We start from the raw sequence: 14,731 nt of genomic DNA on the forward strand, positions 1-14,731 counted from the left end.
GCTGGGATGAAGAAAATGAATTTTGTACCAGGGTGTTAATATCTGTGGTCATTTTTCAGTTGTTAGCCCCCTTAAGAGCCATCGAATTTGAGAGTTAACAGGGACACATTACATCCTTGGGACTGCGCTCAACAATTTGGATTGGAAAGAAAGAGGGATTGGAGCCGGGCCGGGATTTAGGACAGAAATGACATCTGTTTAGTTTCCGTGTGCCCTGTTCTCATATGACAGGGACCCAGTTATAGATGAGTGCGATAGATGGATTTATCAAATAGAGGATTTAGGAATAGCAGGTTATCCATTCTGGGCAAAGATCTGGAGGTTGCAGTGAGCAGGTCACATTGGGGCCAAACTGCCGGAGAGAGTCCACATTAGGAAGCCCTGTAAGATGACGTTAGGGTTGGTTAACGCAGCCTTCCTTGTCAGACTCTGCAACTTATATTTGATTTCACAAACGCCACAGAAACTACTGTATATTCATATGTGCAGTTGTGGCTGAATGGGGGCTTAGAAAGGTTGGTCTGAGCAGTTTGGAGAGAAAAGCGTAGCGAAGGCAGGAAAGCAGTAAGTGCCTCATTGGACGATTTCAAACACCAATTTTTGAATCCGCAGTGAGAGGGTTCACCCCCATACTTGAGTCTTTTAAAAATGCCTTTTTTCTTACAATGTATGCATTAGATTCTACTTCGTGAAGGTTGCAAGAAGATTCTCGTAGCGGACTCTTTGTCCTTACTGAAGAAAATGCACCGAACTCAAATGAAAGGCGTTCTGGTTGATGGTGGGTAAGATGGAAGTGATCATATCAGAACCCTATACCTTGCTTTCAGAAGAGACCGGGCAAGTAGAAGTACTGTATGATCCAAGTGTGTGTGTTTCCTTGCAGAGGAGAACATCTGTGAATCGTGCCTTTCTCCTATTCTCCCATCAGGTAAGGCGGTTGGGAGGGGGGACATTCTCAGGTGTGTACTCATTACTAAATTATATAACTTTTGGGAGAATCCAGTTTAGAGAAGAACTTCAGCCCACAGCCCTACTCAGTTGTACACCAGTGCCACCCCTTGAACGCGGAGGTGCTTACGCTGGGGGGGGGAGGGGTCTGCATTCCGCAGAAGGCTCGTTAAACCCCAGATTGCCAGCCCCACCCAACAGGTGCAGTCCCCAGAATTGGCAGTTCCGACCCATTCCCAGGTGATGTGGATGCTGCTTCGGGGGCACTGTTTGAGATACCAGGGCTTTGGAGTAAGACAGAATGGAAACTACCACCAACAACGTTTAAATTCCAAGGAAGAAGAATCGCGTATCTGGGGAAAAGATGGGATAAGAGGCCTCCTGTTTTCTTTAAACTTTTTCTCTGCTGTATGATCCTAGGCCTTTAAGTTTTCCCACGTTTCGACAGAAACCTACTACTTGCCATCTAATTGGAACATACGTGTGTATTTATAGTTGGTAGATCTATCTATCTATATACATATATAAGGTCACATGTAATCACAGCACCTCACAGAAGGAGAGGACAGAAGAGAAAATTCTGTAATTTGAAAGAAAACATAGTTATCAGGGTACAAGAAGTTTTTTTTTTTTTTTTTAAATATAAATTCAGCATAGGTGCTTAAAGAGGTAGCTGCTGTAGGATTTATTTTGCTTTAAGGGAATATATAATAGGACAGAAGCACGAGAATTCGTTCTATTGGGGTCTTTCCTAGAGGAAATAGTGTCCATGGTGAAGACAGCAATGAGCACAGGAGAAGCTGGGAGCTCACGTGGTGGTTTCAGGTAGCGTTTTAACAGAAATGCAGACGAGCACGCCGCATCATAGGATCAAGGTCCTGCTGGAGCACACACAGCTCTGCGAGGTCCCCGCCTGGGAAACTAAGCACATGATGCCCTGATGGCACTGAATGGCTTTGGCAAAGGCAGGAGGTGAACTAGCAGGATTTTCCTAAGGCCCCAAATGGACTTCAGTTGATGGTGTGCAGCTCCTGGGGAGGAGGGCATGTACATACACACTGATCCTAACTTTCAAAACAGGCGTGGTTCCATTTGCTGTGAGTTGGTCCCTGGATCGTAGTCCTCACTGATGCGGCATCCAGGCCGGTGAGCTGTGACGCAGAGACCACCCCTCAGGGATGCGTTTGTGAATATGTAATCCTCCCAAGGCAACTGCTGGCTGGAAAATTAAAACTGCAGCTGGACTTTCATTCAGGATGGGTTCAAGTTCCTGGTCTGCTCTTTGTACTGAGTTCTCCCGTGTCTTTGCTGCCCTCTGCCCCCTAGATGCAGCTAAGCCCTTCAGCGTGGTGGTCTTCCACTGCCGCCACATGTTCCACAAGGAGTGCCTGCCCGTGCCCAGCATGGTGAGTTGGCTGCCTGGCAGCTACCAACTAAAGAAAAAAAAAACTGATGCAGTTGGGAGCTCAGCAGTATACCCGTCAGCCTGCGGCTCTGTGGCTTCTCTGAATTTGTTTTCTATCACATAAGAAAAATGATTTCTCAGGTGCATCCTGTACTATCCAGTAGCCCCCCCTCACCCATGGTGTCAGTTACCAGGGCGTTGGCCGTCTGGAAGCTGATGATCCTCTTTCTGACAAATAGCCAGGTCAGTAGCCGCCTAGCACTAGCTCACAGGCAGTTCCTCTCCTCGTCACAAGCAGAGTGACTGTACAGCAGGAGAGAGGAAACCACATTCGCCTTGCATGACAGTCTGGTGCACTAGTCCCTGATCTCTTACTGTGCCTCATTCATCGTGGGTAGGTATGCACAGAAAAAACAGTACGTTCAGGGCTGAGTACTGTCTATGGCATCGGGCATCCACCAGGGGGTTGGAGCATACTTCCAAGGGTAAAGGGGGATTACTGCGCGAAACATCACACAGGCGTACTCACCAGGGGGAATTCCTTTAGGGAAAATTGAGGACTGTCAAGCTAGGGCGAAACGACACACAGAACAATTTTACAGTTTGTAGAACTTTCTCAGCCTGATTTCTGTATCACGACACTACTGTTTTTAGTGTCCTGCTTCCCGCCCCCCAGGTCACATTGCTGTCGTTTTGCTTTGAGGTATCCTTTGAGTCACAGTAATAGCTGGTGTAGACAGAACCCTGTGTGAACCAGCAGCATCTCCAGGGAAAGGAGTGCTATTTCATAGCCCCTCACCCCCACTACTGCTCCCGTAAAATATTTCTGAATATGAGAGTAGAAAGAGCTTTTTTAAATTCTGTGTCTTTCAAATTACACCTTTAGAGCTCCCCTGCGCAGTTCTGCGGCATCTGCAGTGCCAAGCACCGCGGACCAGGAAGTGCCATTTTGGAGATGAAGAAGTAGCCACTTCCATTTGTCCTCATCTTCCTCACCACCCTTGAAGACTGTTGTCGCAGCCCCAGCAGCATCTGTTGACACCAGTGCTGTTAAGAGATTTGTACATGTTTATGTTCCGCTCAAAAAAAAGTTTCACCATCTTCGCCTGTCTACTCGAGCTTTCTCTGTGCAAGTTGGGCTTTTCCCCATCCATGCCTTGAAATATTTGGGCTCACAGTCCATATTTCATCATATGTCTGGCTCCATCTTTATTTGGGAATGGAAAAGTCAGTCTGGGAGTTGGAAATGAATTTCTAGATCCTAGTAAAACTGTCCACTGAGCAGCCCACTGCAAGGGGTCCCCGCTGCCTAAGCGCATCATCAGGGGAGCTGCCCAGCCATCGCTTGCTGCCACTTGGACCCGCTTCCAGAAGCTCTGCTGGCATCAGGCCTCACCTTCTGGGTTTGGCTATTTTTTTAATGTCATCAACATTATGTAGTTATTTTCTTAATAGGTGTTGAATGAAACATTGTGTAAATTGTCACTTATTCAAGGGCATCTGGGAATGACAGGAGGAGGCTGCCGTCATGCTGTCTTACGGAGACTGATCATGTGTTCTGTGCGTCCTGACGACTTGCAGCGTCTGTCGATTGAATAAATGTTAGCTCTTTCCCGTGACGAAAGACTCACTGCTAGTGGGTTGAACTTCAGTCTGGAATCCTGGCACACTGCGTGGAGGGTGTGACGGGTCGTGGTTTGGTTTTGCCAGCAGGGAGGGAGGGACACCGTAGAGTCCGAGGGATTCTCAGGAGAAATGGGGCTGTCCTGTGATGGAGGGTGGGCACGAGTTTCCTGGAGCCTTCTCTGGAGCCGTGTCGGCCCCCGTGGAACAGAGAGAACATCGCATGCACACAGTTACTGGCTTCATCCGTCTTGGGATATGTTGCCATCTTCTTGCCAGGGGCGTATAAGTATGGAAGGCCCCGGGCTGTCACCACTCTCAGCCCCACAATGCGAATAAATGCAACTTTGTGCTTTTTTGGGGGGCGGGGAGAAGGTGGGATGCCAGCAAGTCCTGAGCACATACCACTGACGCTGGCCCAGCCACTCCCATAAGCAGCGTCTCCTCTCATGCTCCCAGCACTCCCGGGGGGATACCACACCCCTCGGTTCCTGACAAGTGCTGAAACGGAGAGACGCTATCACGGGTGGGGGTGAGCTCCAGAGCAGGGCTCTATTCAGGAAATCGGGGTGGGAGGAGGGAATTCAGAGCAAATTCATGGCACATCTCCCCAGTGGAGTCCCAAAGACTACTCTGGCAGACCACAGGCTTTTCCCGCTGGTCTTCAGTGTCCTGGAGAGGAAAGTTCTCCGCCCCCTCCGCATCTTCTCCCCTCCTTCCAAGACTAGTGCTCTTTCTGCTCTCTTTCCCTTTCGTTCTAGCCAGAGAAATCCTTCCTTCCCAAGAAACCTCACAAGCCCGTTTGAAACACAGGTAAGAAGCGGAGCTACTGCGCTTAGGTTGGAGAAGAGGCGGCGGTTGTAAAGCGCATGTTTCACCTCGCCTCCTTACAGGAGGCCTTTGAGTGCAAAACAGCCAAGTTCAAAGTTATTTTGTGAGAGTGGCTTTCTTTTGCTTTTAGCCAAAAGGGTTTTATGCCAGTTTAAGAAGAAGTTCTTAACAGATTTTTCATCTGGCTGTAACAGTGTTAAACCACATATTTCACATTCTAAAAACATTCGAGTAGTTCCTATGTGTCGGACGCTATTATAAAGACCTTGTCCTAACCCCACCCTGTGAGATTGGAGCCCTGACTCTCCTCGTTTTACAGGTGAAAAGGCTGGAGCACGTAAAGGCCAAGCCATCCGTCTGAGGTCAGGTAGCAGGCAAGAGAAGAGGCCTGCAGCATCGGTGATCTTAAAAAAAAAAAAAAAAATCACATATATAGTGGCAAAGTATGTATTTGACCTGTTGTCAGTATGTAGAAAGTAAAATCCAGTCTCATCACAGAAGGGGATTTCTTATAAACTGGCCAATAGCTTACAGAATCATTGAGAGGACCGAGGGGACCGTCAACAGGAAGAGCTTCCAGGAACACCTCACAAAGCCCCCCAGGACTGGGCTGCCGGGGGCACCCCCAGCCCACCTTCGTCAGGACAGGCGGCGCAGAGCATGCAGACCACTACTTGTAAGGAAACCGTAAATAAAAATACAGTCTCAGTTTCTCTCAAAGTTTGCTCAGTAACACTGAATGAAATAGTGTGTGTGTAGGAGACATGGCTATGGGCTCGACCTCAGACCAGCTGCTTCTGGCTTCTCTGACCAAGTCTTGGGCTCCTGAAGCTCCACCACTTTGGATGCTAAACAGTAACTGACTTCCCAGACACCTCTCCGTCCTGGACCCGGACCGGTAGCTGGAAAGAGAGGCCTTTGCTCCCACAGCGCAGGTGGGGGTGGTTAGTAGAGAGAGTGGAGGACTCTGCCTCCGGAGCCCAGAAGCCAGTTAGCCAAGGCCAGGCCTGCCTTTACACCCAGAACGGTGGTTCTCCATGTGCGCGTGGTCACGTCCCTCTGAACCCTCAGGATTCCCAGTGCCCTGCAGGGGGAGGGGCTTTGCTTTTCGGATGGGCCTCTGCGGCCCTTCACCCCGGACTTCGGGCTGGCTCCAGCCATCACCAAGTAGCTCGTGGTTCCCTTTACCTTACTCTGCTCTCCCAGCCCACGGTACCGTGCTCGTGAGTCCTCGCTTCCCTGGCCGCCTCGGACCACCCACCCGTCCTAGGAGGGCGCCTGGGGCTCCGTCTGCCTTTGCCACGCGGCACAGCTGCCGTGTCTACGCCCAGACCCAGGTCCGCGGCAGGACACCATGGAAGTCTTCCTAGTGGCATAGATTTCATCTTAGTTCCCGGCAGACTTTTTTCTGAGTTAGTTCGGGGACCCCTTCTTTCCTGGTTGCCTCTACGTTTTGGGGTAGCAGCTGGGGTGGCCTCACTGCATCCAGTGTCTATGAGATGCATCGTGCTGTCAGTCGACCTCCGTCCGTACCGGCTGGCATCGGCCAGAATGCGGTCACCTCCACAGCCTTCCAGCCCTGCCTCTCCGCTGGCATCCCCTAGAGCCTGCGGTCCTGCCAGTCTCTGGTCCTTGGCTCCCCGACTGCCAGGCCTCTGCAACACCCCCTCCCATCCCAGCCGGTCCCCTGCACCTGTCAGCCCCCTGGCTCTGCTGCCTGGGAAAGTCAGTCTTGCCAACCAAGTTGGTCTTTCTCCATAGCTTCCTTGCCATTCCCAAGAGTGTGTGTGGTGTGTGTCACGGTGGGGGGTGGGGTGTTGGAGCAGGTAGGCACTTGCTTTCTAAGGCTTGCTGCCTCTCAGAGAAAACAAAGTGGGGCGCCTCTGTTCCCGGAGCTCCACACCTATCTGCTGAGTCCACCTTGACTGAGACCTCAGTCTGGATGGAGCTCAGAGCAATACCCCTCGCCTCTCCGCTCTCCTCCCAGGGCCTGTCTCCTCTGGCTCTGCCCCGTCTGGTGGAGTGCTTCCACCTGGGGCAGTGGGGGACCGGCCTCACCTGAGCATGCAATGTTTTGGGTACCCACAGGCCGAGGCTCCTGCAAGCTGCTGACTCTCAATTTCTAAGAGTCTATTCCAGAACTTAAAAATCCAGGACTTGCTTTTCCTTCTCTGCTCTGTGGTCCCCACCCTCCTTGCCATCTTATTGTGAACAGGGGACTCTCCCCAAGGAGGGAAACAATCCCCCTGGGATACTACACCAAAGAAGCATCCTGTCCATTCTGCTTACGTGTCTGCTGCTTCCTACCGGGAGCTCAGTGAAGACTAAGGACCTCTCGTGTTCACCTTTCCCGTGCCTCTCACACAAGAGGCTCCCAGAAATGTCTGCTGAATGAAGTCCAGTTTTTCTCCCTTGTCCAAGACAGAAACAAGCACGTGACATCATTCTGACCTGAGGGACAAGACTCAAATGTGGCCCCTCTGGTCATTGTGCTCCTCTAGAGACCCACTGCCCTCTCTTCCTCCCTTTTGATCTTCACGGCCACCATCAACAAGTCTCCTTTGTCTACATTCTTACTTCCGTAACGAGCACGACTTATTCTCAGGTTCCTAAAACCTCATCTTGGTGCGTCCTTCCTCCTCTGTCCCCCGTCCAGTGTGCCGGCTTCTCTTACCATCACGCTGTCTTTTGCATTCTCACTGCTGCTAGCTTGGACCTAACTCGGCTGGGTTAGAAACCAATCCCTTCCCAGTTTTCCCGTCTCCAATATCCACACTTCTGATTTATTCTGCACCCAACTTCTGCAATTAACTGGCCCTCCAGACTGATCCAGATTCCCAGTATTTTGCTCTTCCCAATGCTTACAGTCTCTGTGGTACATTTTCCCCATGTGTTCAGTCACCTGCTTCCAACTTCTCAGTTTAGATCCCACCCAGCCCTGAAAATCTAACTTAATGTCTCACGCTCTCCCGGTCTAACCCCCACGGTACCCTGCCCCCCCCCCCCCCCCCCAGTGTAAAGCAGTTTGTGCTCCAGCCTCCATGACTGTGGCACAAACATGACAAAGGTATTGGTGATCTCTTACCCCTGTAAGTCGATTGCTCCTGAAAAGAAAAATAGAATCTCCAAAGGCATGCGCAGAAAGGCCACTTGTTCAGTGTCCCTTACCAGACTGAACCTCATCCTCTTGCCAGGCGTGGGGTTCTTTCCCCTGGAAAGAGTGTTGGGAATGTTATGGCAGAAAGAAGACAAGAACAGAGCCCACCTCGCTTGGGTAGCTCCTATGATTGATCTTGATACCTGATGCCTCCATGGATACATCCACTTGCCATAGTTCCCCTTTTGTGCTGTGGTTTTCAAAACACAAAGCGCTGTCAAAAAACAAGGACATCAGGAAGGTCCTTAGTCCCTGGCGTTATAAATGCCTGAATAGGTCAGATCACCACAGATCAATGTATTCAAATGATTTAAGCTAAAGCTTTTTTTCTATAATTCATCTAGCTTTTTGCCCCCAATATTCCAAGTAGCCTCCATTCCCTTTTGCTCTCACGTTGGCCCATTAATGGTAGATTCTCAAAATCCCACTAGCTGCTCCTGGACTCGAGCGATCATGTAGTCGGTGATCCCAACCACAGCATCCTGAGGACGTGAGGGCCGCTATACCCGCAGCCAGCCAACACGACGGTCCCTGCCAACCCAGGGAGCCCGGCCCCCTCTCGGACTCCAGGCTCAACACCACCTGGGACAGAGTTGGAGAAAATGACGCGACTTAGAGCCAAAGCTGACAGCAGGTTCTGCCTCCTACAGGCACTTGTAGGGGCCACACGGGTGAAAAGCTAAACCTCTGTCCTGCAATCCTGCACCTGCGGGGGCTGCTGGGCCCACCGAGACTCCCTAGAAGCAGGACCTCCGCTGGCTCCTGGCTGCGCTGTTGGGATCATCGGAGTCCCCCAGACCCCTACCGGGGTAGAGGGCCGCGCTGCTGGGCTTTCTGAAGGGAGGGGGACCGAGCAGGAGGATTTTAGGGAAGGAGAACTGGCAACTGCGAATAACCAAAGGGCTTTTCAAGAGACAGGCCAGTATTGGCATCTGTGTGTCGCCTTGATGCTGAGCCCTTCTGCCTCCCCCAGCCTTCGGTAAAGTCGGTATATAAAGTGTCCTCTGTGAGTAGCATCTAGGGGAAACTGAGGATCTGTGCCCTACATCTGGGACCCTGGACAGCAGGGACAACAGAGGAGCAGTGAGCGGCAGGAGCTGGAGTTGCCTGGGAACAGTAGAGACACCCGGGGTGACAAGAGCACAAAAACCGCACCCTGGCGGGCCTGTTGGGAGGAGGCTGGTCTTCCTGATGGGAAATGGATAAAGGCCTTGAGCCAATTTTTTCTAAATGTCAAAGGGCCGACTGGGTGACTCCAGTTGCCATTGCATCACATAGTCGCGCCCACATTGACAACATGTGGCTATAGAGCACAAACTCAAGCTTACAATTTCTTTTAGAAAAGATCTTGTTTGAGCACATCCACGCAAGTGCAGGAGGGGCAGAGGGAGAGAGAATCGCAAGCCTTCTCCTGGCTGAGCGCGGAGCCCAGTATGGGACTCGAACTCAGGACCCCAAGACCAGGACCTGAGTCCAAATGAAGAGTCAGAGGCTCACCTGACTGGGCCACCCAGGCGCCCCTTGCACTTCAATTTTTTTTAGAAAGTTGGACTTCGGAAAGCATCAGGCTTACAGTCTAATGCCAGTGCTGATCCAGTTGTACAGGCACGTCTGCACGCGGCTGCCTTCACGGTATCTCCCCGCGCATGTGAGTGGGACCCGGAGGTGGCACAGGGAGGGTGGGAGGGACCGCGCGGCACGGAATCAAGGACGAAAGCCACCTTGCAATTCGACGAGCAGGCAAAATACTGGTGAAATGCAGAATTCTCCAGTTACGCGCAGGAAAGTCATTGTACAAAGATGGGCTAGAAGAGACCCCGTTAGGAGTCCCGGTGCAGAGAGGCCTCGGCTTGGAGCGCGAGCGTTCTGCGCTTCAGGTGCACCGGAGCCCTAATCCACGCCCGTCCCCACGGAGCCCCTTGGGGAAGAAGTCAGCATTTCCGAGCCCCGGTGGCCTGGGACCCCAGACGCGGTGTCCCTGCTCGGGGTGCCGGGTGCAGGGCGCCGGCCTCGTGGTCCCCGCCCTCTGCCCGGCGGGAGCGCCCCTGCCAGGGTAGATCCAAAGGCCCTGGGGCCCGGCCTCGTGGACCGCGGGGGACAGGGGGTTCCTTCCTGGGGGAGGAACCGGACCCCACGGGGCGCGGTGGGGGCTGGAGGGCGGCCGCAGCCCCCTCCAGGCCGTGGGCTCCCTCCGGGCCGCTGGGCACAGCAGCCGCGCTAAGCATCTCCAAATCCCTCCGCAAACAGCACGTTTAATCGGTTACTCTCACGCTGTTATTTTTACCCTCGGGCCCAGGGGCCATCTGTCGTGCTTGGGCCGGCTGAGTGATTGGGGGTCACTAGGGGTCCTCGCACCCCTGCCGCTGCCCCCGGCCGGGCGGGCCCCTTGCCTCTCCCGCCTGACCACTTTGCAGCTCCCTTTTAATTTTTTTGCGAGATTAGCGTATAGCCTTCAGCTTATAATAATGCCCGTTCTTAGAGAGCTGTCAGTATTACTTTTACTTGGGGGGGAAAAAAAACCACCAAAAAAAAAATTTTTTTTTTTCTAAAAGCAAAAGGAGGGCAGCCCGGGTGGCTCAGCGGTTTAGCGCCGCTTCAGCCCAGGGCCTGGTCCTGGAGACCCAGGAAGGATCGAGTCCCAAGTCAGGCTCCCTGCAGGGAGCCTGCTTCTCCCTCTGCCTGTGTCTGCCTCTGTGTGTCGTTCATGAATAAATAAATAAAATAGATAAATAGAAATGAAAGAAAGAGAAAGGAAAGAGGACAAAAGAGAGGAAGAAAAAGAGAGAGAAAGAAAAGAAAAGAAAAGAAAAGAAAAGAAAAGAAAAGAAAAGAAAAGAAAGAAAAAAAAGAAAGAAAAGAGGAGCATGCCTGTGTTTTGGGCCAAACTGCTTCCCCTCGGAAGCCGAAAGAGAGGAGAGAGAGAGAGAGAGACAGGAGAGAGAGAGGAGAGAGAGGAGAGAGAGACAGGAGAGAGAGAGAGACAGGAGAGAGGAGAGAGACAGGAGAGAGGAGAGAGACAGGAGAGAGGAGAGAGAGACAGGAGAGAGGAGAGAGAGACAGGAGAGAGGAGAGAGAGACAGGAGAGAGAGAGAGAGAGAGGCAGTCATCTTAAGGGGCTCTCGCCTTTGCCTAAAACTGCCATCTTCCAGAACCTCTGGCTTTTCTGAGTCCATAAGAAGTCAGGATGTGCCCTTCCCCTCCCCGTGTTCACCCACCATCTCGTACGTTTCTCTGGCACAGCCTGTGATAGGCATCCAGTGTCCACTTGCTCAAGTAGCCTCTGGAAGGCAAAGACGATGTCCCGTATACCGAGCCCTCTCTCAAGGCCTGCGCAAAAAGTTTGTCAAGTTCCAAGGCTTCACAAACGTGTCACAGATACACTGTGGATGGACAAGAGCCCCCTGAAGAAGACAACAGCGCCGAAGACCGGGGCAGGGGTGTGTGTTCTGACTTGAGATGACCCTTCATGCAAGGCCGCACCCTCAGCACAAACACAGTTGTGTTTCTTCACATTCATTTCTGTCTTCCAGGCATATAGATGATCTCATGCAATCAGTATAATAATCCTGTAGGAGAAGAGCTATTCTCGCTTTATAAAGTCTGGGACCCAGAAAGGTAAATGACTTACCCAAGGGAAGGTGTCTGAATCATAAGCTGGAAGCAGGTCCGCGTGACCCTGCCACTCCAGGCTCTACGTTTTCAGCCTGGGCTCTTCCCTTCACCGCTATCAACATGCCATCCTGTCACAGGAATGAAGGTAAAGGATGAAAGCTGAAAAGCGTTCTAACAAAGCATTTTTTAAAAAGATTTTATTTATTTATTCATGAGAAACACACAGGGAGAGGCCGAGACACAGGCAGAGGGAGAAGCAGGCTCCATGCAGGGAGCCTGATGCAGGACTCGATGCTGGGACCCCAGGACCACGCCCTGGGCCGAAGGCAGGTGCCAAACCACTGAGCCCCCCGGGGATCCCCTCTAACAAAGCATTTTACACCCAGTAGGTTCTCAACCTCTATTTCTAGATTCTAGTGCTCCCAAAGGGAGCGTCCTCCTCTTGCCAGCCAAACCCAGAGGCAGAGCCAGTGGAGGCAGCATGGGGTCTCCTGGTGGTCCAGGTGGTCCAGAGAGTACTAATCAGATTCCCAACGGGCACCGGCCCCTCGGATGCACAATATGAAAGAGCCGCAGAGAAACGGGGCCGCTGCTTGGATTTGAGCTCGCTTTCTTCGTTACCGTCAGCAGCAACCATAGTTGCATCCATAGTCTGATTCCCTGCGGTGTCACCTTCAGATGACCCTGCTTACAGGGCTGCGCCCTCCGTACACGGCCCAGGTACTCCTTCAAGATCACTGGAAACAGACCAGTTTTCTTCCCAAAAGCCTACAGCTTCTAAAATTCATTTAATATAGAAAAATGACTGTAATAACCCCAGCCCGGTCACTGGCAGTAGCCAGGCTAAGATTTTATGAATAGAATTTTTCTTTGTGGCCACAAAAATAATGGAAACATCATTATTTATTTATTTTTTTTTTAAGGAACAAGTGATGAAGTTCCTGAGTGGGAAAGACAGATTGACCTCAAGAGACTTGAACCAAGGTCTTTCCTTGGTTCTAAATGCAGAAATGCATTTAGAGAGGAGAGCCTCCTCTTCCAACAGTTCCAGAACATTCTCTGTATTAGCGGTGATTGGCACCAACTGGTTTTCATATGCACACTTTGGAGCCACTGGAAGGGAGTCAGTCGGTGCCATGTGGGGAGGAGGCTGTGGTTAGGAGGAGGTGTTAAAGCGAATATATTTTTAATACATTTAAATAACCTGTATATGTTTCCAAAAAAAACCCACAAGCTCCCCAAGAATTTTCCACCGTCTACTACATCCTCACTTGCAAGACGGGTGTGCTGGGTACTATCCTGGGCAGGAGGGTTTAAATAAAGGGTGCCTAAGACAGTCCCTGCCCTCGAGAAGCTAATCGGTTTCTCTCCACCCGAAACTGGTCAGGGACAGAGGAACCCTCCTACTCGGTTTCAAACAGGACACTTAGCACAGGGACATGTGGGACAAAGGTGCTCCAGGGGTGTTAAAAAAAAAAAAGGCAAAAGAAGCTTGAGGGAGACTAGAGAGGCCCAAGGGAGGAAGAGCGATGCCCCAGGGGGAGAAGGTGCTGCTGGTGTCTGAGGTCACTGCAACCGGCTGTCCCTGGAGCCACCACGGCAGATGCCAGCTGCCACGGCAGGGGACACGTGGGGCCCCAAACCTGGCTCCAGTCCGCAGACCTGGGCAGAGCCCTGCGCCGGCTGGGGGGAGCGGGTCAGGGACGGAAGTGGCTCGTGCTGCAGGCAGCCGACCACAGGGCAAGTGGGGGTACAGGCAGGCCCTCCAGGCCCCCCGGTGCCCTCGGCGGCCTGGGCAGGACCGAGCCAGCCACTTGTCCATCCCTTCCTTCCAGTATCAGCTGCCCCTGGGCCCCAAGTAAGGGGGGGGACTTCAGGTGGAGGCAGCCACTGTGGACAGGGAATGAGGTCTGTCATGTCACGAGGAGGGAGAGGAGAGGGTGAAACCGGACCCACACCGGCCACGCGGGGGGCAGGGGGGTCACGGAAGGACTTCGGTAGGGAGCGACACGCTCGGACTAGGCCGGGGCCTGGAGGAACTAGACCAGCACCCTCCCCTGCCCACCCAGGAGGTCACCTGAGCCGGCTCCCAGACCCGTCCGGCTCTGGGGTCCGTCAGCACCCTTCACGGGAGGCCCCCCACCTCATGCGGGACTTTCGCACAGAGCATGAAGATGTCCCCCTTGAGACATTTAGAAATGGAATTCAGCGTATTTAGCAAGAAACATGGGTCTTTGGAAACAACTTCCAGGCTGACATTGCTGGTGACAGGCTCGTTCGTCAAAGCCCAGGCGGTGAGGGTGGTGAGGTAAAGGATGTGACGCACCTGCTCCCCGCCCTCCCCACCCCCCACGTCTACCAGTCTACTGGAATTGGTCGTGATGTTTAATGGGAATGAAGTGGCCACGGCAGGGGAACTGGCTTTGGGCTAATCACACCCGCGCCCCTGCCGCTCTTGGTGTATCCTGCTGTGCTTCAGGGGGCCTAGTAGATCCTCCTCGGTTGCTGTCTTCTCAAGACATTGCGCATCCAAGGCTGCCACCACCCGCAAGAAGAGGGAGTTTATTATAATCCTCAGGCGCTCACTATCCAACGTCAATAATGATTAGTTGTTACTCATCCCTATTGCTTCTGTTCACAACCCCCTCACGCCGCCGTAATTCTAAAGCGATTACACATATTTCATGCATAAATATTTATATACGTGTCATGAGCATTTTTATACCAAGACTATAATCCCATATGTAAAAAATAATTTATATTTTTATTTATTTTTACACTTTGTTCACATCATGAGCCAAACTAATCCCATTGACGGGTTTCCTAACTCCTTTTATTTTCTACCAGGAATTCATTTATTGGTGATTTTCTTCTAATCGTAAAAGGAAGTTTATATTTTCATAGAAGAAAATTTGAAGATGCCAAAATGCATAATTGTTCTTAAAACTGCCCTAAATCCCAGTATCTATCTTAATCAACACTTTGGTGTTATCTACTTCCTGATACAGTTTGAGGTCAAAATTAAATTTAAAAAATAATAACACTATTGCAGAGTGACCTATCATTGCCTTTTCCCACAATCCATCTCCTTTCCCATGCCCTCCCTACACATACCCACACACACACACTCTACAGGTATCTTTGTTGCGTTGTGT

The 14,731-nt window shown here is 51.6% G+C and overlaps 1 protein-coding gene across 1 annotated transcript in view; it reads left to right on the forward strand.

Annotated features, from left to right (window-relative positions):
• Positions 1-3,972, forward strand: part of VPS41 (VPS41 subunit of HOPS complex) — a 172,707-nt gene extending 168,735 nt beyond the window's left edge. Inside the window, exons 26-29 of the mRNA XM_041774307.1 lie at positions 679-778; positions 884-928; positions 2,275-2,354; positions 3,240-3,972. Coding sequence (XP_041630241.1) covers positions 679-778; positions 884-928; positions 2,275-2,354; positions 3,240-3,320 — 306 coding nt within the window. The 3' untranslated portion in view covers positions 3,321-3,972. The remainder of the gene's footprint in view (positions 1-678; positions 779-883; positions 929-2,274; positions 2,355-3,239) is intronic.
• The last annotated feature ends 10,759 nt before the right edge of the window (positions 3,973-14,731 follow it).

Source organism: Vulpes lagopus, chromosome 11, assembly GCF_018345385.1.
Source record: "Vulpes lagopus strain Blue_001 chromosome 11, ASM1834538v1, whole genome shotgun sequence".
In the NCBI taxonomy this organism is placed as follows: Eukaryota; Metazoa; Chordata; class Mammalia; order Carnivora; family Canidae; genus Vulpes; species Vulpes lagopus.